The following is a 24575-nucleotide window of genomic DNA, read 5'->3' as shown; positions in this document are numbered from 1 at the left end:
ATTTTCATATCTGTTTTTTCCCACCAGTCTGTTGAATCATTTTTAGTCAAGCATTTAACATCAAAAATAAATTCGAATGGAATGAAAATACCCTTGTACATTATTATACAAAGCTGTTGTATTTATTCAGTTTAAGGCAATGAATACTGGTCCACACAAACATAAAGGTTGATGGATTAATTTGCCTCTTTTGAATTAGAACATCCAAGCAAGGATAATGGTATAGTTGCTAATTGGAATGTGTACCCTTATAATCATTAGAAGAGACATTTATCCAAGATACCCAGTCTTCATTGTCGTCCAGCAATTCTGGTTGAAATTGTGTACATCTTGTATGTGCTTGCATGTTGTGTCTTTTTTGTCAGTTGTGTGTGTTTGTACATGAGTGTGACTTCATGTACACGGGGATTAAGTGAATCGGTTATAGTCATAGTCATTTTCGTTACAGTTGCACCATAAATAATAAATAGTAATATAACCATAAATAGTTAAATAGTAATATGTAAATTATGCCAGTGAATTATGAAATAAGTCCAGGACCAGCCTATTGGCTCAGGGTGTCTGACCCTCCAAGGGAGGAGTTGTAAAGTTTGATGGCCACAGTCAGGAATGACTTCCTTTGACGCTCTGTGTTGCATCTCGGTGGAGATGTTACACATTGTGATTAAAATAGTTTAGGTATCAGTTCATTACTTGGAATATATGAGCAAAATATTCAGTTGGTTAAGCTACCTGCGTACTATAACAAATAGATGTTACTGTAGTAATCATTAAGTTTGGACTAATAATTTGCAGTTGATCACATCAAATCCCACTACTGTAGATTTGGAAATTGTATCCAATTTATTCTCAAATATCTTTGAGAGAAAGAAGTATCCAGTCCTTTTCCGGCCGCCCCTTCAGATTCACAACAATATGATTGACTCTTAAATGTGCTCTGAATGTAAACATGACCTGTGGGTTTGACCAGAAGTCTCCAGAAAATTGTGGAAATCTGTCAGGATCTGAGACTTTCTTGAGAACTCTAAGACTCTAGAAATTGGGTATGTGTGCACTTGCCAGAAAAGTAGGATTGCATGGAGACACTTGAGTAACATGTTTGTTTGATAGACTGCAGGCCGCAACTGGTAGTCATCACCTAACATCTGAAGCATTGCAAATGCATCCCTTGAGGGCACTGAGTTTATGTTAGTTGGAATCTGTATCCTGCATTTTGACAATTTGTAGGTTTGCTTCCACATCAAAATTCATTGGGTATGTGGTTCCATTTTTCATTGAATCTAGTGGTGGAACACCTGCTTTCTGCAGTTTCATAGTTACGGTATACAATCTGCCCACTTAACCTAATGTAGAGAAACTGAACCTTTTCCTTTGAATGGAGAAAAATGTCTGGTAAGTGTTAATTTGCATCTTTTGAATTCTGTTTTCTTTCTAATGTTTAATCATTTGAGTATTAAATTTTAAGTTTAAACAATAAGCATTAAAAAGGATTAACAGTCTTTGTAGGTTGCTGTGTATTAGAGACGTAATAACAATGTCCTTAACCGCTGAGATGGCACGCATACTTAGGGATGTATGCCTTTGCTCGTCAGTTATTTTTCAGATGCTTTATGGATGAAACTTGTTTATTGCCTACCATTTGATAATATGTCATGCAAGATCCTGCTGGTGCATAGAATCTCTTTGTTTAAATCAACTCAGTACTTGGTAGTTGGTAGGTATGCTGGCAGCAAGCTCTGACTCATTAAGAATAAAGCTAGGCACTTGATACTAACCTAACTTTGGATTGGGATGTAACAGAACCATGCCCATTTGTTCCCCAAAAGTGGTTCTTATGGATATCTGGAAGTTTTGTGTCCAACTATGGAAAACTGCCTAACAGACTGATTAAGGTATGACTGGCTAAGTTGTAACAGACATTATTATCATACTTGTTTAGCAGATAGTAGGAATGATACAGCTACTTCAGAATCAAACTTCAGACACTTTATTGCATATCCTGGGAATGCACTGTCCACTGGCAGGGGCAGAAACATAAATGTTCTGTCACAGATATGCACTTGAGATTTCTTCAGCTTAGGAGTTCTCAGCATCGACTGTTTATCCTATGAAGCCTCATGGAATCAAGTTACAAATGGATAAATAACCCTCCTCCTGATTAACATACTCTATTCTCCCCTTAAGTGATGAATCTGTGTCCATCTACATTCAATAACATTTGGAAAAAAGAGTGCTGAAAGTCACAAACGTATTGTGGGTGTTGGACTTCAAATTATTTCCATTGACGAGTTGTTTAGAGTCATAAAGGACATAACTATCCGACTAGTTCAGTAGCCATCTGCAGCAGATACAGATGTAAGTTGACAAGTTCATCCTCATTAGTCTACTTTTGGTAGATGTGAAAATAAGGGTAGAGTGTGACTACATTGTGGAGCCACAATCCTTTCTTCACTTATATTGTGTGATGCTTCTTTTGTGGTAAATGGAATAGAACTACAACTAATCTGGAAGCTAAGAATAAAACATTTTTCTTGCTCTGTGCCAGTAGCAGAATTGTACTTTACCTGTAAGCTCAAGACATTTAATACCTCTCAAGTTACCAGTAATGTTAAGATAGTGGACCCATTCAGTGTGCTAAATAAGTGCAGGGAAACACACCAGGAACAGTACTAAGCATGCTTGAATTTGAGCCAGAATCAGTAGATCAGACTTGTCATATTCAGGCATAAATTTGAAGAACTAAGTGGATGCAAAAATAATTTTAAAAGTGTAACAAACTTTTTGAGAGGTTTAACATTTGATAAAAGAATTAAGTGATGTAAAAATAAAATAATAAAGTTGAAGTGGGCAAGAAAGCAAAAAAAAAGTTAAAAGACTGAAGTGTGGCGATTCAATTGGAAAAGTATGGGTGAATTTAAAGAAATGTTTAAAAACTTGCATGGAGTGCAAATTATCTTAAAGTTACCAATCTAATGCTGGATGTTAATCTGCCTTTAACATCTACCAAGGACCTGTGGTGTGAGGAGTGAATTTCTCTGTTACAACCAATTCAGCTCCAACTGGAACGATTGTATCGTTATTAATGTTATTCATTCCTTGAGAATCTTTTAGCTTTTTGGTTTGCTACTGTGTTATCTTCAGCACTAATTAAGATCTGGTGATAGCGATGCCACAGTACAAGTGTTATATCTGACTGGGAACAAAAGTTCCATGCCCTTTGCCAATTTGTGGTTAAAAATTGGAAGATGCTTCAGCATTTTTGAAAAATTGTAAGAGAATTCTGTAGGTAGAATTGTTGATAAACTTTGAAGTCATCTGGAACATGTGAAATTTGTATCTTTAATGTGCATTGGAGAAAGTGTGAATGTTATTAATTTTATGACATTGCAACACTTTGTTAATTTTATGTTCAGTTGTACTAAATGTGATATTGCTGCCCGGAGGCTTGAAATGCTGAATACTGGCAACTTCATATAAGTTTATGAGATATTATTAGTTCTTCAGAAAGTGATGAGGAGGTGTACAGGAATAAGTTAGATTAGCAGGTTGAATGCTGTTGCAGCACCAACCTTGTATTCAAAGTCAGTCAGACCAAGAAATTGATTGTGGGCTTCAGGAAGGAGAAGTTGGGAGAACACATACCAGTCCACTTTGAGGGGTCAACAGTGGAAAGGATGAGCAGCTTCAAGTTCCTGATGCCAACATCTTCTAAGATCTATCTAGGTCCCAACATTGATGCAGTTATGAAGAAAAAGGCATGCCAGTGGCTATATTTCAATGGGAGTTTGAGATTTGGTTTGTCACGAAATACTGTAGCAAATTTCTAAAGATGTACCATAGAGAGGATTCTAACTGGTTGCATCACTATCTGGTGTGGAGATGCCAATCCACAGGATCAAAAAAAGTTGCAGAGGGTTGTAAACTCAGCCAGCTCCATCATAGGCACTAGCCCCCCCGACCACTGAGGACATCTTCAAAAGGTGATGCCTCAAGAAGGCAGCATCCATCATTAAGGACCCTCACTGAGCAGGCCATTCCTTCTTCTCATTACTACCATCAGGGAAGAGGTACAGGAGTATGAAGGCTCACACTCAATGTTTTAGGAACAGCTTCTTCCCCTATGCCATCAGATATCTGAGCAGTCCATGAACCCAGAAGCATTACCTGATGTTGAAAGACCCGAAAAACCCGATGACCGTGGTTATAGCACTGATGATGTGTTCAGAGCATCGTGAAATATATTCTTAAAAAAAATCTTCATTGTTTTGCACTTTTTACACTACTTATTTATTATTTTATTATTTTCTTACGTACTGTTGCCGCAAAAGAACAAATTTCATGATACAAGTCAGTGCTAATAAACCTGATTCTGTTGGTGATTCATAAAATGTTATGTTGGAAAAAGAAGTATGAATACTTTTCTAATTTGTGGTGGTGTACGCATGTGTTTGATATAATTTTGTTGTATTAGAAAATAGAACCTGTTGATCAGTGTGTGACAAGATTTTGAGAATTTAACATTTGAAATATGATTGCACCATACACAAAATTTAACAAAGGAAATTGCAATAATATAGCACCCAAAATCAAATGTGTTACTATAGCAATATAAATATAGAAAATCTGCATTTGTGTCTTAGGCTTTTGAGCAACGGAAAGAAGTTGATGGTTTAGTAGATAGTTAAAGTTCCCATAGAGTATGATTAAATATCTTCTATGTATTGCATTATATATAATGATTGTCAACACCTCTTCCTCAGTATCTGCAAACTAATAATTAATTCCAAGGCAAAATAATGCAAATAATGAAAATCTGAAGTAAAAAAAAACAGAAGTTGTTTAAAGTTCTCAGCAATTGGAAAATGAAGCATTGTTAATGATTCATGTATGTAATCTCTCATCATTTTATGTTAGAGTAATAACTGACTATTCATTTTGTTGGTGGTATTTTTATAGGGATGTCTGCTATCATTCAAAGCAGTTGACTGTAAATGAAGTGTTTTGGAATGCAAGACTGCTTTGTAAAATATGATGTAAATTAACATTTTTTCATTGATGATATAGAGTGTAGCTTTAAGATTGTTTCTTGAAGTTTCTGGAGACACAAGAGACTGCAGAGCGGTCTCTATTTCCTGAGGGGACTGAGGTCCTTTAACATCTGCCGGACAATGCTGAGGATGTTCTACGAGTCTGTGGTGGCCAGTGCTATCATGTTTGCTGTTGTGTGCTGGGGCAGCAGGCTGAGAGTAGCAGACACCAACAGAATCAACAAACTCATTCGTAAGGCCAGTGATGTTGTGGGGATGGAACTGGACTCTCTCATGGTGGTGTCTGAAAAGGGGATGCTGTCTAAGTTGCATGCCATCTTGGTCAATGTCTCCCATCCACTACATAATGTACTGGGTAGGCACAGGAGTACATTCAGCCAGAGACTCATTCCATCGAGATGCAACACAGAGCGTCATAGGAAGTCATTCCTGCCTGTGGCCATCAAACTTCACAACTCCTCCCTTGGAGGGTCAGACACCCTGAGTCAATAGGCTGGTCCTGGACTTATTTCATAATTTACTGGCATAATTTACATACAACTATTTAACTATTTATTACTATTGTCTATTACTATACTATTACTATTTATTATTTCTATGACTATTACTATCTCTATTACTATTTATTATTCATGGTGCAACTGTAATGAAAACCAATTTCCCCCGGGATCAATAAAGTATGACTATGACTATGACTAGATGTTGGAATCAGGAGCAAAGAAAAAACAAGCTGCTGGAGGAACTCAGTAGGTTAAGCAGTACTTGTGGAGGCAAAGAGATGATTAGGGTTGAGACATTGCAGCCGGACTGTGTACTGCATAGGCATCATCCATTCCCAGTATTTTTTCAGAAAGTTGCTCTGAAGTTTAATTTAACTTCATGGTATCCAGGGCAGAGCACGAATTTTAGTAATTCACCTCCACAAATGGCTTGAAATCAGCCATAATATCATGTATCAAGTTAGATCTGGTACAGGAATAGTGTCTCCATTCATTCAATGGGAACCAATTAATGTAATGGATATTTGGGACTTGGGCAAATTTTAGTTAATTTACATACATGTGAATTTTATTGGCCTGAGGTTTTTAACTGATTTAGTTCAATACTTGTTTGAATGGATTTGGCTGGCACACTGGCTTCACCTATCACTTGCCAGCTTCTGCTCCTTCCGCTGCCCCACCTTCTTATTTTGGCTTCTTCCCCTTCCTTTACAACCCTGGTGAAGAATCTCAGCCAAACCAACTGCTTATTCTCCTCCGCAGATGCTGCCCAACCTGCTGAGTTCCTCCAGCATTTTGTGTGTGTTACTCTGGATTTCTAGCATCTGCAGAATCTCCTGTGTGTTTGAATGCATTTTGATACTTATGGTATGTCTTTGGAACACGAAGCAAGTGCTAGGCTAAATCAGTCATCTAAACATTTTTTTTGGGGTGTTGCATGTCAATATGATGGCATTTACATGCATGACTGCCTGTCTCTGTGATTGTGGACTTCAGGAAGGGTAAGACGAGGGAATATGAACCAATCCTCGTAGAGGGATCAGAACTGGAGAGAGTGAGCAATTTTAAGTTCCTGGGTGTCAAGATCTCTGAGTATCTAATCTGGTCCCAACATATCGGTGCAGCTATAAAGAAGGCAAGACGGCGATGATCGCAAACAAGAGGAAATCTGAATATGATGGAAATCCAAGCAACATAAACAAAATGCTGGAGAAACTCAGCAAGCCAGGCAGCATCAATGGAAAAGAGTACAGTCGAAATTTTGGGCCAAAACCCTTCATCTGTATTTTTCTTTTTAAATACAGTGATGTTTTGTGTTTGTTATGGTTTGATGAATAAAACCTCAGGTCCCAGCATCACGTTGCATAATATCTATTTCATTTGACAATTAACTACAACATCCCTTATGCTCTTCCAATATTGTTAGTTTTCATATTTAGTTTTTAATGTAAAATTTTCTTAGCAGCTTAATTATCATTGAATGTGGAACAATGTAGTATTCTGAACAAATATTTATTATGCCATTTATTTCACTAATTGTTAATTATTTTCCATTGATTTTTCTTAAACAGCTATTTCCTGTATATTTATACAATAAACTTAACAAATTTAAATCTTCAACAGTTATAAGACTTCTTAGTTTTGGTTAAAATAAAAAAGATTGTTGTGAGAATTGTGGCAATGTTGTTAATACTTAAGATAAAAGATGATGATTATATTCACTGTGCACTTTGATTGCTACTGATCTTTTGAAGAAAGCTATTTGAAAGTCTTAAGTGTTCAGATATCAGCTTGATTTTTGTTAATGTGCTGTTTGTCATTTCCCAAGTTTTGTGATATTATTAACAAATTATCGGTAATTACAAGCAACTATAGTTATGCATCCTGTATTTAGCTCAACTGTAACTAGTGCACTTCTTGATTTATTCAGTGTCTCATGATGAAACTGAATAGAAGTGTTTGAAATTTGAAGATGAAGTCTCTGAAAGCAACCCTACAATTTCTGAGAGTGGGGGGTAGAAACTAAAGAATATTATGACTATGCTTAGCATTATGGTTTATGTATAGTGAGTATGTAATTTTCTGTAATAGTTTGGCTCTTTTGAAAGAGAATACAGCTGCTTTAAATTGTATTCTGAAGGATGTTAAGCCTTCAAAGCTGCTTGGTAAACTTTAACACCTATCAGACTATGGTAACCTTCATATTCATGTTCAAAAACTTCATTACTCTTTGTGATTTAGAAACACTCCTTGAGCGCTATGATTTAACTCTCGTCACATAACGGTAGACAGGAGATGCTTTATGTATAAAATTAAATGGAATGAGGTTCTGAAGAAATGCTGCTGCTATGATTTATTTAGCAAAAAGGAAACCATACATTCACTTTGTAATGTTGTGAGATGTTGTTTAGGTTCCATTTATATAAAAAAAGCTTTGTTCTTGAACAGTAATGATTTTTTGAAAGAAATGTCAAGAACCTCTTTAAGCAATCAATTGTGTTTTTCCTGTTTTCTGAATTGTTAAATGAAGCAAACATGGGAGGAAAATAACTTAGTTTGTTCAATTATTATTTAGTGGGGTAAAGTATGTAATACTAAGGATGAAAAAATGGATTTGCTTTTGCTATTTTAATATGAACTTTTCAAAGTAACTGGTTGAAAGTATTTGTGCTCAAATTAGTTAAGTACTTTATATAAAATTAACTTTAAACCTGATTGAAGCCAAAAGTTAGGAACTTGAGTAATCATATGGAAATCACTGAAATAGAAAAGATTTTCTGTTCATAATCAGGCAGTAAAATAGCCATGACAATGTTGTAATAAACTTGAAATATTTTGAATGCTTTGGGAAAAAAATCTCTAACCTGAATGGTTATAAATAAAATTTAATTGGGTTTAAGTGTCTGAGCACAGTCATGTAGTATTAAATAACACACCATGAAATGTCTTGACTATGAACTAAAACTTGCAACCTGCCCTATAGCCTATAAACATATGGTCAATGTTTCAGGCCTATAGGTGTAAAATTTATTGCATATATCAAATGTAGTTAATTGTATTCTTTGACCATAATACATATTGTTTTTTAAAATATAGTTTATGTTTGAATAGCCTATTCACAGAAGTTATCTGGTTGCTTTTTGTCTGAATGTTTTCTATGGGCTGAAACAGCTGGTGTTATTTTTCTTCAACTGCATTAAATGCATTTTTTAAAATAAATTCTTGGTAAATAAAGATAAAAAGGTGAATAATCAAGTATTCTTTTTGTCACCATCTGGCTTCTAAGTTCCCCCCTCCTACGCTTCTCCCCAATCAGCACGCTACTCTACCCCAGTCATTACAGTAGTTTATTGTTGGGGTTGTGTGGTAAGGAGAGGATGTCTGGCTGGTTTTGTGGATGTCTACTGTCTATGGATATAAACCCATGGTCAAGTTTTAGTCACAGTCTCGTATCTTACAAAAAAAGGAAGGATTTAATTTATGCTGTTTAAAAGTTTGAAAAACAGCTTCCAGCAAATAAGTTGCCATTGTTATTTTGTGCAAATGTTTTCACTTCCATTATGAAGATTATTTACTGATGATAATAATGGCTTTTTATTTAAAGAGAATTACTTCAGACTATTTTACTTTATCTGTGAGTAATGACATTATATAAATTAATATGAATATAGTTGGAATTAAAATTCTGTGATATTTTCTTTGTTATAACTTTATTCAGAGGATTAATACAAGTTATTTCAAAGTTCAAAGTAAATTGATTATCAAAATACATATGTCACCATTGGCATATTCAATAAATCCATAGAATAATAACCATAACAGAATCTTTAGATTTATTTTATTTTTGGCCTAGAGTTTTTAAGCTGAGTTCAGTCTTAAAAATTTAAATTGGTATTTAGTATGAAAATGTATAGTTATTTGAAAACAATGTAGCTTTTCAAATGGATAAATACAAGAGATCATGCAGATGCAGGAATTCTTGAGCAACACGTACAAAATTCTGGACAATCTATTTAATTGTTTATTTCCCTCCAATGCTGCATGAGGTGCTGAGTTCCTTCATCATATTTTATCTTTTTAAATGATTAGAATTGATTTTATTTATATTTTTATTTGATAGGAATGTTATTAAATACATTTGATGTATCTGCTCGAATAGATAGCAAATGGGGTAAATTTAGAATAATGGCTTTGGTGTAATAAATAACAATCCCAGTCTGCAACTTGTCAACCAAAGGTTTTTATTATTAAATTAATCAACAAAATTCTGTTTAGTTAAGTCAAGTCTACAGTGTATTCTAAAGAATTAGTCATGAATAATCTGGTAAATGGCAGTAGGTAACATATTCTGAAGAATGTGAAATGAGTGTTTTTCAAAAATGAAAAATGTTAGATTTGATATCGGTGAGGCTCGATGTAGATTGTGAGACTGTTTCACCAAGCACCTATGCTCTGTCTGCCAGAAGAAGCAGGATCTCCCAGCGGCCACCCATTCTAATTCCACTTCCCATTCCCATTCAGATATGTTAATCCATGGCCTCCTCTACTGTCATGATGATGCCACACTATGATTGGAGGAACATCAGCTTGTATTCCGCCTCCAACCTGATGGCATGAACATCGATTTCTCAAACTTCCAGTAATGGCCTCGCACCCTCTCCTTCACCAAACCCCATCCCCCTTTCCCCTTCGCACCTTATCTCCTTGCCTGTCCATTGCCTCCCTTTGGTGCTCCTTCCCGTTTCCATTCTTCCATGGCCTTCTATCCTCACCTATCAGACTCCCCCTTCTCCAGCCCTGTATCTCTTTCACCAAACAACTTCCCAGCTATTCACTTAATCCCTCCCCCTTCTAGTTTCACCTATCACTTTGTGTTTTTCTCTCTTCCCTCCCCCACCTTTAAAATCTACTCATCTTTTTCTTTATCCAGTCCTGCCAAAGGGTCTCAACTGGAAACGTCAACTATACTCTTTTTCCATAAATGCTGCCTGGCCTGCTGAGTTCCTACAGGGTTTATGTGTGTTTTTTAGATTTACTAGGTTGCTTGAGTGAATCCTGTTGCCCACAAATTACTGTTGGATTTCCACAGACCTTTAAATTCCCTGTATCTGGAAGGCAAATCACAGTGGGCCAGGCAGCCCTGCAACCAAACAGTCAAGGTCTGCAGGGTCCCAAGTCATGTAATTTGGGGGGCATAAGTGGGCTTGAACAAGCCAAGCCCTCAAAATAGCTCCGGAATTTTGTAACTGTCTTCAGAACCCCACCTCTAGCCTTGATCTTTGTCGGGTTTGCCTCTGGTATTAAAATTCTATTAAAAAAAATAAATATTTTCCAAAATATTTCTAATTAGAAATCTAATTAAAAATATATAGTGTATCTTATTTTTGATTCCTATTTAAATCAGTGGTTTTCAAGTCTTGCACTGGGTACACTTCAAGCATTCACAAGCATTCACAAGCATTCTTCATTAATTTCTTCAGGCTGTGAGAGTTATTAATAATTAGAATTTATTGCCTATCCAAAATTGTATTTAAATATGGCAATGAGTCCACTTCTTGAACCTTTGCAGTCCTTCTGGTGAAGGTATTGCCACGGTGCCAATGGATAAAGACTTCCATGATGTAACAATGAAAGAAAAGTGATGTAGTTCCAAGTCATGTTGGTTTGTGACTTGGAGGGAAACATGTAGGTGGTGTTGTTCTGATCCTCCTTTACTACTTTGACATTTTTTTGTAGTTGAGATCATGCGTTTGACAGGAACTGTTGGAGAATGTTTAGTATATAGCTGGAGTGTATTATTCAGTGGCACACACTGAAGGTTCAGTACTCTGGTAGGGTGGATGCTTGCTTCTCTTGTATGACATTGAGTTGATTTGCATATTGTTGGAGCTGCACTCTTCCAGACAGCGGTAAAGTATTTGGTCATGTCTCCATCCTGTGCATTTTGATGGTGGCTAGGTTTTGGGTTGTCACTTGCCACAGAATGCCCAGCCTCTGACCTGCTTACATAGCCATACTATTAATGTGAGTGGCAGTTGAATGTTTAGTCAGTGGCTTTCCTCAGGTTTTTAATGGTTTGGGATGTGGTGAAATCCAGGATAATTGGTTAGAAACTTTCTTGTTAGAGATTATTGTGATCTTGTGGTTTCTTTGCTGTAAGTCTGAATGTTGTTCAGGTCTTGCTGCAGGCATGTATGGACTTTGCTTGTTGTGAATATAATTTATTTACACCCCTACTTTTGACTTCATGATGCCAGGAAAGTCATAAAAAAAACAATTGAAGATGTTGGACCTAGGGTATTGCCAATAGCTCCTGCTATTGTGTCTTGAATTTGGGATGATTAAACTTCAGGAACTAAAACCAGAGTAGAAGTAAGCTGGAATGGGTTGATAAAGATGTAATGCAAATAAAAATTGGCTCAGTTTATGATTCAACAATGTCAGTAACAAATATACATGATTTTGCTGCTAGGAAATTGACCTGCACTGCAATGCTATTCCTTTGTGCAAGGTATGCAAGGATTGTTTTCCCATGATGCCATTGGGGAGTTCAATAGTGAATGTAGCCAAGAAATCACTGGTGAAGCTTGGCCAGTTAGCTCAGGTGTTACATGTTCGCAGGGGATTCCTGAAACACGCTGGCACTTCTATGGGAAAATGCCAGCAGTTCAGTGAAACCTGCATTATTCTGTCAAATAGAACAATGAACTAAGTAGAATTCAGTTTTAGGATCAATCTACAATTATTTTCAGAATGCATCGCTCATCAGGCAGAAAGAAGGTAATGCAGAAGTAAGATGTACGTTTCAGAAAAGTAATGGTTTGAGCTATGAATTTTCCTACTACATGGGCTGTACTCCTTTTGTAAGGAAGCTCTTGTAAGTTTCATATAATTATTGTGAAGCTTGACTCACTTAATGAGATTCAGTTGAAGCTCAGCTTGACTAGCTCAGTAAAATTGATAATTAATGTTACTATTGAGGAACTATTCTGATGTAACATCTAAAAAGTTCTTGCAAGTGTTTATATCTGATGTAATGAGCTCTCAAGTCACTTTATTGCTCTGCAACCCAGAAAATATTTCTGAAATTGTAGATCTCCTAGGTTAGACCAATGCAGAGATTTCACCTTTCTAGTAGTACCAATAAGTTGTGTAAACAAAATATAATGCATTTGACAAGCAGCAGGGTAATTCTGGTCAATATTTGTGCCTCAAATAACATCACTAAAATCATACTATGGATAAAATTTCTGAACAGCATAACAATGTCATTAGAAAAATAACTGGTTGTTAAGTACTTTGGGACTTACTGAGTTTGTGAAAGGTACAAACTTATTTGTTCCTTTTTTTGTCCTTTTTTCCTTATTTTGTTAATTTTTATTAATTTACTAGTGTAATTAAGTAGTTGGTCACTACCTGTTTTCAATTAGTGTTTTTCATGATAGGTTGATAGATGTAATAAGCTCTATTATGTACTCTTGGTTTAGCTGTAGAATTTACAGGAACACTGGAACTTTTCAGAAATGTGAATATGAAAATTGGATGTTTCCATTTGTTTTAAAAGTGTTTAAATCAGATGGATACTGTGCAATTGTTATCAATGACCCTAAAAGGGTAAAAATTTTCCTAACTCTTCCCTTCATTATGAAGTTTCAGAACTAATTGTATCTTATACTTTATAAAGCCTACTTTTCATGATCACAAAATAAACAGAGATTTGAAAGTTTTTCTAATGTTATAGTTTTGTAAATTTTCCACTTTAAAATGAATGATACCATCGTGGGAATTTTTTTTAAATAGGCAGCTTACTAAAATTGAACCAAAGAAATTTAAAATGTTGAACTTAACCTGTGAATAACAATGAAAAACATTAGGGTTCAGTAAGTGTAGGTACATGGATTTAGTACAGTTTATTTGCTGTTATTGGATTGAGGAGAATTTTACATGGAATGTGACTATTAAAAACCTACATGAGCACCTATGAGCGATTAAAATAGTGATATTATTCTTTAACAAAATCTCATATTACAAACATTTGTTAGCAGTTTGTTAGTAAAGGACATGCTTCTGTATTTTAATTAAGAAAGCAATTTCCACTCCTAAGTGTTTCATAACCTTTGCTCAACTGATGAAAAATGATTATTTGTTTCAAATTGAATTGTATTTGTTATTTTACATGCATAAACAGAAGTTGCAGATCATTTTAAAGATTAATGCCATGTAAGCATAAGTATTGTAGGACTGACTGCTGAGGGTATTGGTAAAGTTTAAGCTCCAAGTAGATAATACATATAAAAAGAATATATATTATAGTGATGGGCTTATAGCATTTTAGTCTTTTTTGTAGTATAATGAAAACAGAAGTAATATGCATCATTTTTAAAACTATGCTCCGACATGTATGACCGCATACAACTGCTCTTTGAAAGTACTAACTAAATAGAATCTTCACAGATGTAAACCTGCATTATCTGCTATAAATATTTTAATAATGTGGTTTAGCTACTCTGCGGATGTTATGCCTCATGATTTACAAAACAATTTATAACTTTCTGTTGATTTGGCACCTGTTTTCTAAAGGAACCATTTCCTTACTTTTCCTGTAATCTTTTTGGAACATCACTTTGTTAGCAAATGCCATAGCAGTCCTGTGTTGTACCTGTTTACATTATGCTGAAGAAAAAAATAGGATTAACACTTTATCTGCACGCATGCGGATTGTGTAGGGAATGCAGAAGTAATAAAATTACATCTTGTTGGGATGTGTAATTGTGAAGTCAAAAGAGAACCAACAAAGGAAAAAGGCAAACACAAGGAATTCTGCAGATGCTGGAAAAAGGCATGACTTTGTTTGCCATCATTGATTGGATGAATCATTAAACTGTCTGTATAACTTCCTAGGATGTTTCTTCATAATAGTAAACAATATGTGTGCAACATGCCAGCACCTGCCTTTGTTTTATTGGCATCCTGTGCTTGGGATTAGATTGTTTTTATTCTAATATTTCTGTTACATGCAAAGCCCCATTTGAGGGATCAAAGTTACAGCTGAACAAAAACTCTTCCTTTTGGTAATCTATAGTGCTTAGTGATGACAAATGACCATATGAACTCATTAGATTTAATTGGAAAAATCTAATTACTGCTTGAATCTTTACCAAAGCTCATACCCCACTTCCATCCTTCACCCCAGCATTGATCTTTGAAGTAACACAAGAATCTCTCTAAAAATTGTACAAATTCTGTAGATTACCTAGATATGAGTATACTTATCCTGTTAGTATTTTTAGTAAAATCTTGTTCAGTGTTTTCAATCATAAGATTTGTTTATTAAAGTAGGAAACTTGTTAATTTGCTGCAATGCATTTTTTTTGCCAGAGTTTCTGATGTAGTCACTACAGACAAATTAGAAACACTTCCTTTAATTTCAATCAAAATGAGTCTTATTAATACTACTGTAAATTGTAGCTCTGTCTTGAAGCTGTGCAAAAGGTTTAAATGGAGTCATTGTTTCTAAATTTAATCGTATCAGTTTCAGTGAAAACTAAGTTCAATAAAATCTAAATGCAGTTACATGTGTGAAAAACATACAACTATTTCCTTACAAATATTAGCAACCATGTTAGTGGTCAGAAAGTAAAGTGACCCAGCTGTTTGGGGTTGGTGGAGATTGTAGTTTTAAAGCAATTAAATAGGACTAGTCTAGGTTTGCCGTGTACCCACCAATCCACGGAATAATGGTATCAAGAGTCTTTGTATATTTCTCCTATAAAATTATGATCAATTTAATATGTTGCCCTATAAGGTTTATAAGTAGAATGTTTTTATAGCTTTTTGTTTCATGTGTTCTTTCCATTTAGTAATCAAGTAGTTAAAACCAAGAAATTGTCAATAACATATTTTACAGACTATATCTATTTTATTTGTTATATGCTATTTTATTCCAGGGGAAAAAAAAACAAATACCACAGGAATGTTGGATTTAATAATATATGCTATTGAAAAATAGACATAATTTATTTCCATAAAGCAAATTTCACACTTTGACTTTTCAAAGCATATTTCAATTTGAAATGAAAGCAGAAACGTATTCTTTGCATTTTATTGACAGAAGTTTTGTAAGTTTGTATTTTGTAGACTTCAAGTTTATGAAACATTCTTTCGTATTCAGAGTTAGCAAATTAATAGTTTATAGAAACATGTCCCAAAGAAGAATATTTTGAGTAAAATTTCGTATCTAGTCTAAGAGAATACATAAGATGTGGACTCACCCCAGAAGAAGTTTTGCTGACATGATGCAACTGAGCTGAATAGGCTGTTAGATGCCATAGTCCTCCTTTCACATATACTTTATGCCTGTGGTTTTGGTGTCCCTCGAAGTCTTAAACTGAAAATATAACCATTGCAAAGGAAGTTTAAGAGCTTGCCAGCAGTGCTTAGGTGAGCTGCTTGATGTCATTAGCTTTTTTGGCCACAAAATAACATACAGCATGCAAAAAAAGACAAATAAACATCTGATGGACAAGTATTTACTGTAAAGACTGTGGTTAGCAAACACTTACTGACAGAATTGGTCTTGGTGGCTGGTAGTGACCTGCGGAGATTAACCATTTAGGACCAGAGGTTCTCTCGTCGTCCTGGAGAGCAAGTTGCACCGCACTTGTGGTTCTGTGGTTGTTTATGAGGCGAATGAAGCATTCACACAATCCAAAAAGCATAAGCTTTAAACTCTTCATGTGCTCTTACTGGAGAAACTGAATCACATGGCTTGTGACATCATGACATACAAGTAGGACGGGACAGCCTATCCCTGTGGGTTTTTGACAAAGGACTCGTGGTAGACTCTTCCTGGCATAAAGAGGGACCAGCTTTAATTTATATGACTCATGGGGATTTGGACAGCATTACAAACACTGTGAAGAGAAGAAAAAAAAGAACAAATTCATGTACAGATGAAGCATATGGGCAGCAGGAATGACTCGCACTGTTCAGTTTAGTCTTACTAGTGTATTGTTATGTGGGTAGTAAAATGAACTTGCTGACAAAGGTGCTGTGTGAAATTCTGAAGATTGGCGATAATTTGAATAGTTTATTTAGTCACTTTTGAATTTGTATGCTTTATATTTCTGTCTTTGAATGTGATTTTCTAGAGTCTCATTGCTGGCATTGTGTTATTTTTCTAAAATTTGGTTGAATCAGCAAAGAAATGCCTGTTTTGCATTCTCCTATGGAAGTACAAGCCTCTGGATTTCCATCAAGACTTGGTGTAAATGATGATTTTGGTGGGAATTCTGACTAATGAAAATTATAGTGAATGATTAATTTATTTAAGTTCAATGTAAAAATATATTTCATTTGTGTAACTAATGATCAGAAATTGTACTACTGTTTATTGCATGAGCCATAATTATCACAGAGACCACATCTGCAGTTTTACAGCAGGAGATGGAGGCCTTGCATAAAATGCACCAGTACACATCTTAGCAACTTCTCTAAACTTTGACATTTATCGTATTCAATATAAGTGGTAAGACTCCTTTGCTTAAAATAGTACCATCTTTTATGAATGATTATTAAATATTCCAGATGTCAGTAATTGTAGAAGTTTGTGATTGACCATTGTTTGTAATTTAGATTTGTGTTTTACTTGAATAATAAGTTCACACTATTAAAGTACTTTAAATAGTAAAATAGGATCAGAAGATGTTGAATCCTTGTGGGTTGAGTTAAGAAGCTACAAGGGTAGAAGGACTCTGATGGCAATTATATACAGGCCTCCCAACAGTAGCTGATGTGTGGACCACAATGGGAAAGAGAAAAGGCGTGTCAAAAGGGCAATATTATGATAGTAACGGGAGATTTCAACATGCAGGTCAATTGGCAAAATCAGGTTGGTAATGAATTGCAAGAGAGTGAACAACAGGAATTCTGCAGATGCTGGAAATTCAAGCAACACACATCAAAGTTGCTGGTGAACGCAGCAGGCCAGGCAGCATCTGTAGGAAGAGATGCAGTCGACGTTTCAGGCCGAGACCCTTCGTCAGGACTAACTGAAGGAAGAGTGAGTAAGGAATTTGAAAGTTGGAGGGGGAGGGGGAGATCCAAAATGATAGGAGAAGACAGGAGGGGGAGGGATAGAGCCAAGAGCTGGACAGGTGATAGGCAAAAGGGGATACGAGAGGATCATGGGACATAAAGATGAAGCCACACTCAGGTTGGAGGAACAACACCTTATATTCCGTCTGGGTAGCCTCCAACCTGATGGCATGAACATCGACTTCTCTAACTTCCGCTAAGGCCCCACCTCCCCCTCGTACCCCATCTGTTACTCATTTTTATGCACACATTCTTTCTCTCACTCTCCTTTTTCTCCCTCTGTCCCTTTGAATATACCTCTTGCCCATCCTCTGGGTCCTCCCCCTTGTCTTTCTTCCCAGACCTCCTGTCCCATGATCCTCTCATATCCCCTTTTGCCTATCACCTGTCCAGCTCTTGGCTCTATCCCTCCCCCTCCTGTCTTCTCCTATCATTTTGGATCTCCCCCTCCCCCTCCAACTTTCAAATCCCTTACTCACTCTTCCTTCAGTTAGTCCTGACGAAGGGTCTCGACCTGAAACGTCGACTGCACCTCTTCCTACAGATGCTGCCTGGCCTGCTGCATTCACCAGCAACTTTGATGTGTGTTGCAAGAGAGTGAGTTGGTTGAATGTCTACGAGATAGCGTTTTAGAGCAGTTTGTTGTAGAGCCTAATAGAGCCAGGCTGGATTGGGTGTTGTGTAATGAACTGGAGGTCATTAGGGAGCTTAAGGTAAAAGAACCCTTAGGAGACAATGAGCACAATATGACTAAGTTCAACTTGAAATTTGACAGGGAGAAAGTAAAGTCTGATGTAGCAGTATTTCAGTGGAGTAAAGGAAATTACAATGGTATGAGAAAGGAGCTGGCTAAAGTAAATTGGAAGGAGGTGCTGGCAGGGATGACAGCAGAGCAGCAACGGTGTGAGTTTCTGGGAAAAATGAGAAACATATGGGATAGATGCATTCCAAAAATGAAGAAATACTCAAATGGCAAAACAGTACAACTGTGGCTGACAAGAGAAGTCAAAGCTAACGTAAAAGCAAAAGAGAGGGCATACAACAAAGCAAAAATTAGCAGAAAGATAGAGGATTGGAAAGCAACTAAAAAGATTATTAGGAGGGAAAAGATGAAATATTGAAAGCAAGCTAGCAGACAATATCAAAGTAAATAGTAAAAGCTTTTTCAAGTAAGTAAAAAATAAGAGCATTGTTTTCCTAAGGGAAAATCTTGCTTGACGAACCTGTTGGAATTCTTTCAGGAGATTACATGTAGGATAGATAAAGGGGATGCAGTGTATGTTGCATATTTGGACTTTCAGAAGGTCTTTGACAAGGTGCCACACATGAGGCTGCTTAGCAAGTTAAGAGCCCATTGAATTACAGGAAAGTTACTGGCATGGTTAGAGCTTTGGCTGATTAGTAGGAGGCAGCGACTGGTAATAAAAAGATCCTTTTCTGGTTTGTTGCCAGTGAAGTGGTGTTCCGCAGAGGTCGGTGTTGGGACCACTTCTTTCTATGCTGTATATCAATGATTTAGATGATGGAATAGATGGATTTTTTTGAACCAAGTTTGCTGATGAAATGAAGATTGGTGCAGGGGCAGGTAGTATTGAGGAAACGGGTATCTTTGAGGATATAACGAACGCAGTAGATAGAAGGGAACAGATGGATGTGACTTACATGGATTTCCAAATGGATTTGATCAGGTGCCACATAAAAGACTTACACATAAAATAAAGGTTGCACAGAATTGGGGGTGATGCATAGAGGAGTGGTTAACTAATAGAAAGCAGAAAGTTGGGATGCATGGGTGCTACTCTGGTTGGCAATCAGTGGTGAGTGGTGTGCTGCAGGGGTCAGTGGTGGGCCAGCAACTGTTCACAGTATACGTTACCAGTCTGGAAGAGGGGATGGAATGTAGCGTACCTTAAGTTTGCTGATAATACTAAATTCAGTGGAAAAGCAAATTGTGCAGAAGATATGGAGAGTCTGCAGAGAAATATAGGTTAAGTGAGTGGAAACGGGTCTGGCACATGGAATGCAATGTTGGTAAATGCGAGGTCATCTACTTTGGAAGGCAAAAGGGAAGAGCAGATTATTATTTAAATGGTAAAAAATTTGCAGCTTGCTGTTGTGCAAAGAGACTTGGGAGTGCTTGTGCATGAATCACAAAAGGTTGATTTGCCGGTGCAGCAGGCTATCAAGATGGCAAATGGGATGTTGGTCTTTATTGCTGGAGGGATTGGATTTAAGAGCAGGGAGGATATACCTCAACTGTACAGGGTACTGGTGAGGCTGCACCTGGAGTACTGTGTGCAGTTCTGGTCTCTTTATTTGAGGAAGGATATATTGGTTTTGGAGGCGGTGCAGAGAAGGTTCACCAGGTTGATTCCAGAGATGAGGGGGTTGGACTATGAGAAGAAATTGAATCACCTGGGACTGTACTTGCTGGAATTCAGAAGAATGAGAGGAGATCTTATAGAAACATAAAACCATGAAAGGGATAGATAAGGTAGAGGCAAGAAATTTATTTCCACTGATAGGTGAGTCTAGAACTAGGGGGCATAGCCTCAAGATTTGAGGGAGTAGATTTAGGGAGGAACTGCTTTTCCCAGGGGATAGTGAATCTGTAGAATTCTCTGCTCAATGAAGCAGTGGAGGCTACTTCACTAAATATATTTAAGACAGGGTTGGATAGATTTTTGCATAGTAGGGAAATTAAGGGTAATGGGGAAAAAGCAGGTAGGTGGAGCTGAGTCTATGGTCAGATCAACCATAATCTTATTGAACGGTGGAGCAGGCTTGATGGGGCAAATGACCTACTTCTGCTCCTATTTCTTATGTTCTTAGGTGGGTAGGGTGCGGAAGGACTTAGACAGATTAGGAATATTGACAATAAAGTGGAAAATGAAACACAATGTTGGAAAATGCATGGTCATGCACTTTGGTGGTAAAAAGAAATGTGCAGACTATTTTCTAAATGAGAAGAAAATCCAAACATCTGAGATGCAAAGGGACTTGGGACTCTGTGCAGAACAACCTAAAGGCTAACTTGCAGGTTGAGTCAGTGGTGAGGAAGGCAAATGCAATGTTAGCATTCATTTCAAGAATTCTAGAATACAAGAGCAGGGATGTGATGCTGAGGCTTTATAAGGCACTGGTGAGGCATTACCTTGATATTATGACCAGTTTTGGGTTTCTCATCTAAGAAAAGACATGCTGGCATTAGAGAGGGTTCAGAGGAGTTTCTCGAGGATGATTCTAGGACTGAAAGGGTTATCGTACGAGGAACGTCTGATGAAGGGGGATCTCATTGAAACCTTTTGAATGTTGAAGGACTTAGGCAATGTCCACGCTTGACCGGATAAATCCGTAACCGAAACTTTTTCTCTTCATTTTGACCCTCCGTCCACACTGAAACGGTGTTTTCCTCCCCTGAAAATGGAGCTTTTCTAAAACACTCTCCAGAGTGTTTAAATCTGAAAACTCCGGTTGGGCTTGTAGTGTGTGCAGGGTAACCGGAGGTTTTGAAAAACCTGTTGTCCCTTTCATCGGTGAAGAGACAATGGCTGTAGGAAATGTTTCCAGGGTGACCCCTCTGTGAGAGTGAGGAAGATGTAGGTGGGGCCACCGGGGGGTCTGTGTGTCCGTATGTGTAGCTATCGTAGTGGCTGTGAAGCTGGTATTGTGGCGGTGAAAAGTACTGGGGGGGGGGGGAGCCATCATAGTCCTCATCATTGCAAATCCCTCTGCAACAGAGTTAGTTAGTTTTTCAATGTTCGTCATCAGCTGGGTCATACTGTCCGTGAACTCCCTGTCAGTTGCCTCCATACGCTCCGTATTTTTTTAGTTTTAAGTCCTCCTGCGCGAGAGCCAGCAGCTGTTTGATGTTTAGCAATTTCCTTTTAAGTTTTTCTAGTCTGTAACTGGACAAACGCGCACCAAGTATACCGTTTCCTCTTCGCTTGTTTTCTGTAGATGTGTCCTGTGCATGCCCAGTGGAAGGAGATTTGCCCAAATACCCATTTTAATGTGGATGGAGGTATTTTCAAAAACACCTGGTGTGGACGCCTATCGTTTTTACACGAAACTGGCGTTTTCAAAATTATCCGGTCTAGTGTGGATGTAGCCTTAGACAGAGTAGATGTGGAAAGAATGTTTCCTATGGTGGAGGAGTATAGGACAAGAGGGCACAGCCTCAGGTTATAGAGGGGCATCCATTTAAAACAAAGATGCGGAGAAATTTCTTTCACCAGGGTGGTGAATTTGTGGAATTTATTACTATAGGTAGCTGTGGAGACCAGGTCATTGAGTGTATTTAAGACAGAGCTTGATAAATTCTTGATTGGACATGGCATCAAAAGTTACAGGGAGAAGGCCGGGGAGTGGGGCTGAGGAGGGGAAAAAAGAATCAGTGATGATTGTATGATGGAGTAGACTCGATGGGCTAAATGGCCTAATTCTGCTCCTTTGTCTTATGGTCTAAAACAAAATACTCCTTGTTTGTACTTTTTAAATGATGTTTTCCTCAAACACTTTATAAAATTGAAGTTAATGAAGATTATTATGTAAAACTTGTTCACAGTTGAGAGTTTAAGCCAATTCACAAGGTTTGTACTTGCAAACCAGAAGCACGTTGAAACCGCTTTTCTGAAAACCAACGTGGGGGTAGAGGAGTGGTTTGTGGGTGTGTTTAAAACTAAATTAAAATTAGCTTCAGGGACAATATTATTGAATCAAGCAAGAAAGGACACAAGTAGTCAAATTAGAAAGTAAAAGAGATTTGGATGTGTCTAATATATCAGGGAGCATTAAAAAATCCTCTGCATTCAATTCAAATCCTCAGTTTTCCTGGAAAAGAGAGCTGAATGTGAGAACTGGTGGAGTACAAGATGTAAGTTGGGTCATGGTCCTTGTGAGTTATGTTCGCTGTGTCATAATGGTTTCCTGAGCTCACCGTTTCCAGATGCATATCATGTTTGTGAGGAACTTTAAAACACCAGCCATATTGATTTGGTTTGGAGTGGAATTACCACTACAGATGTCTTTGGAAGAGTTGTATAATTCCTGATTACAAAGCTAAGAACAAGATTAAGCATTTATTTACTGGATGTAAATAAATTCTAGTTTGTTAACTTAGTTTACATAAACAGTTTTAATACTAAAATTTTAGAGGGAGGGATGGAGAAATATTGCATTTATGTAGTGCTTTTATGCTTTTTATATAGTCTAGTCAGTGAGATACTTCTGAAAAATGGTCACTTTTGTTTTGTGGGAAAGATGGTAGGCAATTTTGTGTTTCCAATAGGTTTTACGGGTGGGTGAAACAAATTTGTAAAAAATTAATTTTAGAATTTAAGGTTGTTACATTAAGTTCAGAAAAGCAATCTTTTGTATCATACAGTCACCTACTATCAGGATAGGAATTATTCTGTCATCCAGTTGGGCCTTATTTTTAGTCGCAATAGGTTGTTTGTGGATTGTAGGATGGGTTGAGTAGTATTGCTAATTGTTCAATTTGTTTGCTGTTAATAGATGGTATTGATGATTCAATTCAGCTCTGCTTTGAGTTTTAAATATTTAAAGCCGGAGTATATTAACATTGGTTTAAGTACAGCACATGATTGAATTGATAAGTGTGCTGCTGGTTGCTAATTGTCTGTTTCGTCTGGATTTCACATTTTGATTTTTCTGTTAACTTTCTGTAGCGTCCTGCACAGCTACAATGGCAGTTAAAGTGGACTTGTTTCTCCCACTTCAGCACCGTGAAAGAATAGCTCTGCAAATAATCCTTGTTCCATTATTTGAGGGTTTTGGGACTGTGATAGAAGATCCTACAGGATATTTTGTCATTGGTTTGGCATCACAGTGTGCCAGTCATCCACCACAAAAATTTGAGTGCTTAACAAAAAAAAAATCCACTAAGTAACTGTTGGGAACATTGGGATTTGTTCAAAAATTTCATGATAATTTGAATTATCTCTTTATTGTGACTGACAGAATATTTATGCTGCCTTTACTGCAATCAAATACAAATGGACTTCGTAGGTTTTAAAAAAAAATACCCACATGATAGTTTACTCACACTAAAGTGACACAAATACTGACTATTGTGGCAATATAAGTATTCAGTGAGATTCTCGGTATAGACACACACAAATCGAACTGGCTGCAGGAATTTACATTTATATTTACAGGGAATCTTGATTAGGAGGCTGAATGTAAGCTTAGTAAACAAAATTAAATGAATAGAATAATCTTAAAATATCAAAATAAATTGAGGTTTTGAAGACAATCCTGCTGTTTGGAATAATAGCAACTGAAGATTTTGGCAGGATGTGCAATAGCTATTGTGTCATGGAGTCTGGAAAATAGAGCTGGAGAACGTTGAGGGGTGAGGCCGCAGAAGGATTTAAACATAGGATGAAAATTTTAAATTGGAGGTTTTGCTGACGGTATTTATTGTCGGCCTGAAGGAACATAGTGACAGTTATTGATATCAATGTGTGTAGCAGTCAGCAGAATTTCTTATGAGACATAGAGTAGACTGAGGAAGGGAGCTTGGCATGGAGTACTAGAATATTTCATTCAAGAATGTTACAGAAGTGTGGGTAAGAATTTCACCAGCAGGTGGGGTTTCCCCTGTTGGAGGGGATAAAGGCTTTTATAGTGAAGAAGACATGGTTATAGGAGTTTACTTTGCTTGTATAGACTTCATGGTGGAATATAATATAATTAACCTTGGGGCGGAGGGAGTGGAAGGAAAGTCCATGGGCCTGAAACATGTAGTGGGTATATTTAACGTAGTTTTCAACGTAGTTTAGCTGGAGGGACCTGATGTCCAGCCAATATGGGTGTTTTATTGATTAGACATGTTAAATGCAGGGGTGTTCAGAGAGAAATGGCCACCATAAAAATTTGAATTTAGTTCCTGAGCAAAATAATGTAA

General features: G+C 37.0%; 2 protein-coding genes across 7 annotated transcripts in view; one reads left to right on the top strand and one right to left on the bottom strand.

Annotated features, from left to right (window-relative positions):
* Nucleotides 1-16246, bottom strand: part of runx2a (RUNX family transcription factor 2a) — a 238631-nt gene extending 222385 nt beyond the window's left edge. The window contains exons 1-2 of the mRNA XM_072251457.1: nucleotides 16111-16246; nucleotides 15820-15935 (exon numbers count right to left, since the gene is read on the bottom strand). Of these exons, the coding sequence (XP_072107558.1) occupies nucleotides 15820-15877 (58 nt within the window). The 5' untranslated portion in view covers nucleotides 15878-15935; nucleotides 16111-16246. The remainder of the gene's footprint in view (nucleotides 1-15819; nucleotides 15936-16110) is intronic.
* supt3h (SPT3 homolog, SAGA and STAGA complex component) overlaps nucleotides 1-24575 on the top strand; it is a 426895-nt gene that overhangs the window by 71264 nt on the left and 331056 nt on the right. The window lies entirely within an intron of this gene.

The sequence above is a fragment of the Mobula birostris genome, chromosome 2 (genome assembly GCF_030028105.1).
Source record: "Mobula birostris isolate sMobBir1 chromosome 2, sMobBir1.hap1, whole genome shotgun sequence".
Lineage (NCBI taxonomy): Eukaryota > Metazoa > Chordata > Chondrichthyes > Myliobatiformes > Myliobatidae > Mobula > Mobula birostris.
Note: the sequence above shows the minus strand (reverse complement) of the source record. Positions and strands in the feature narration are given on the sequence as shown.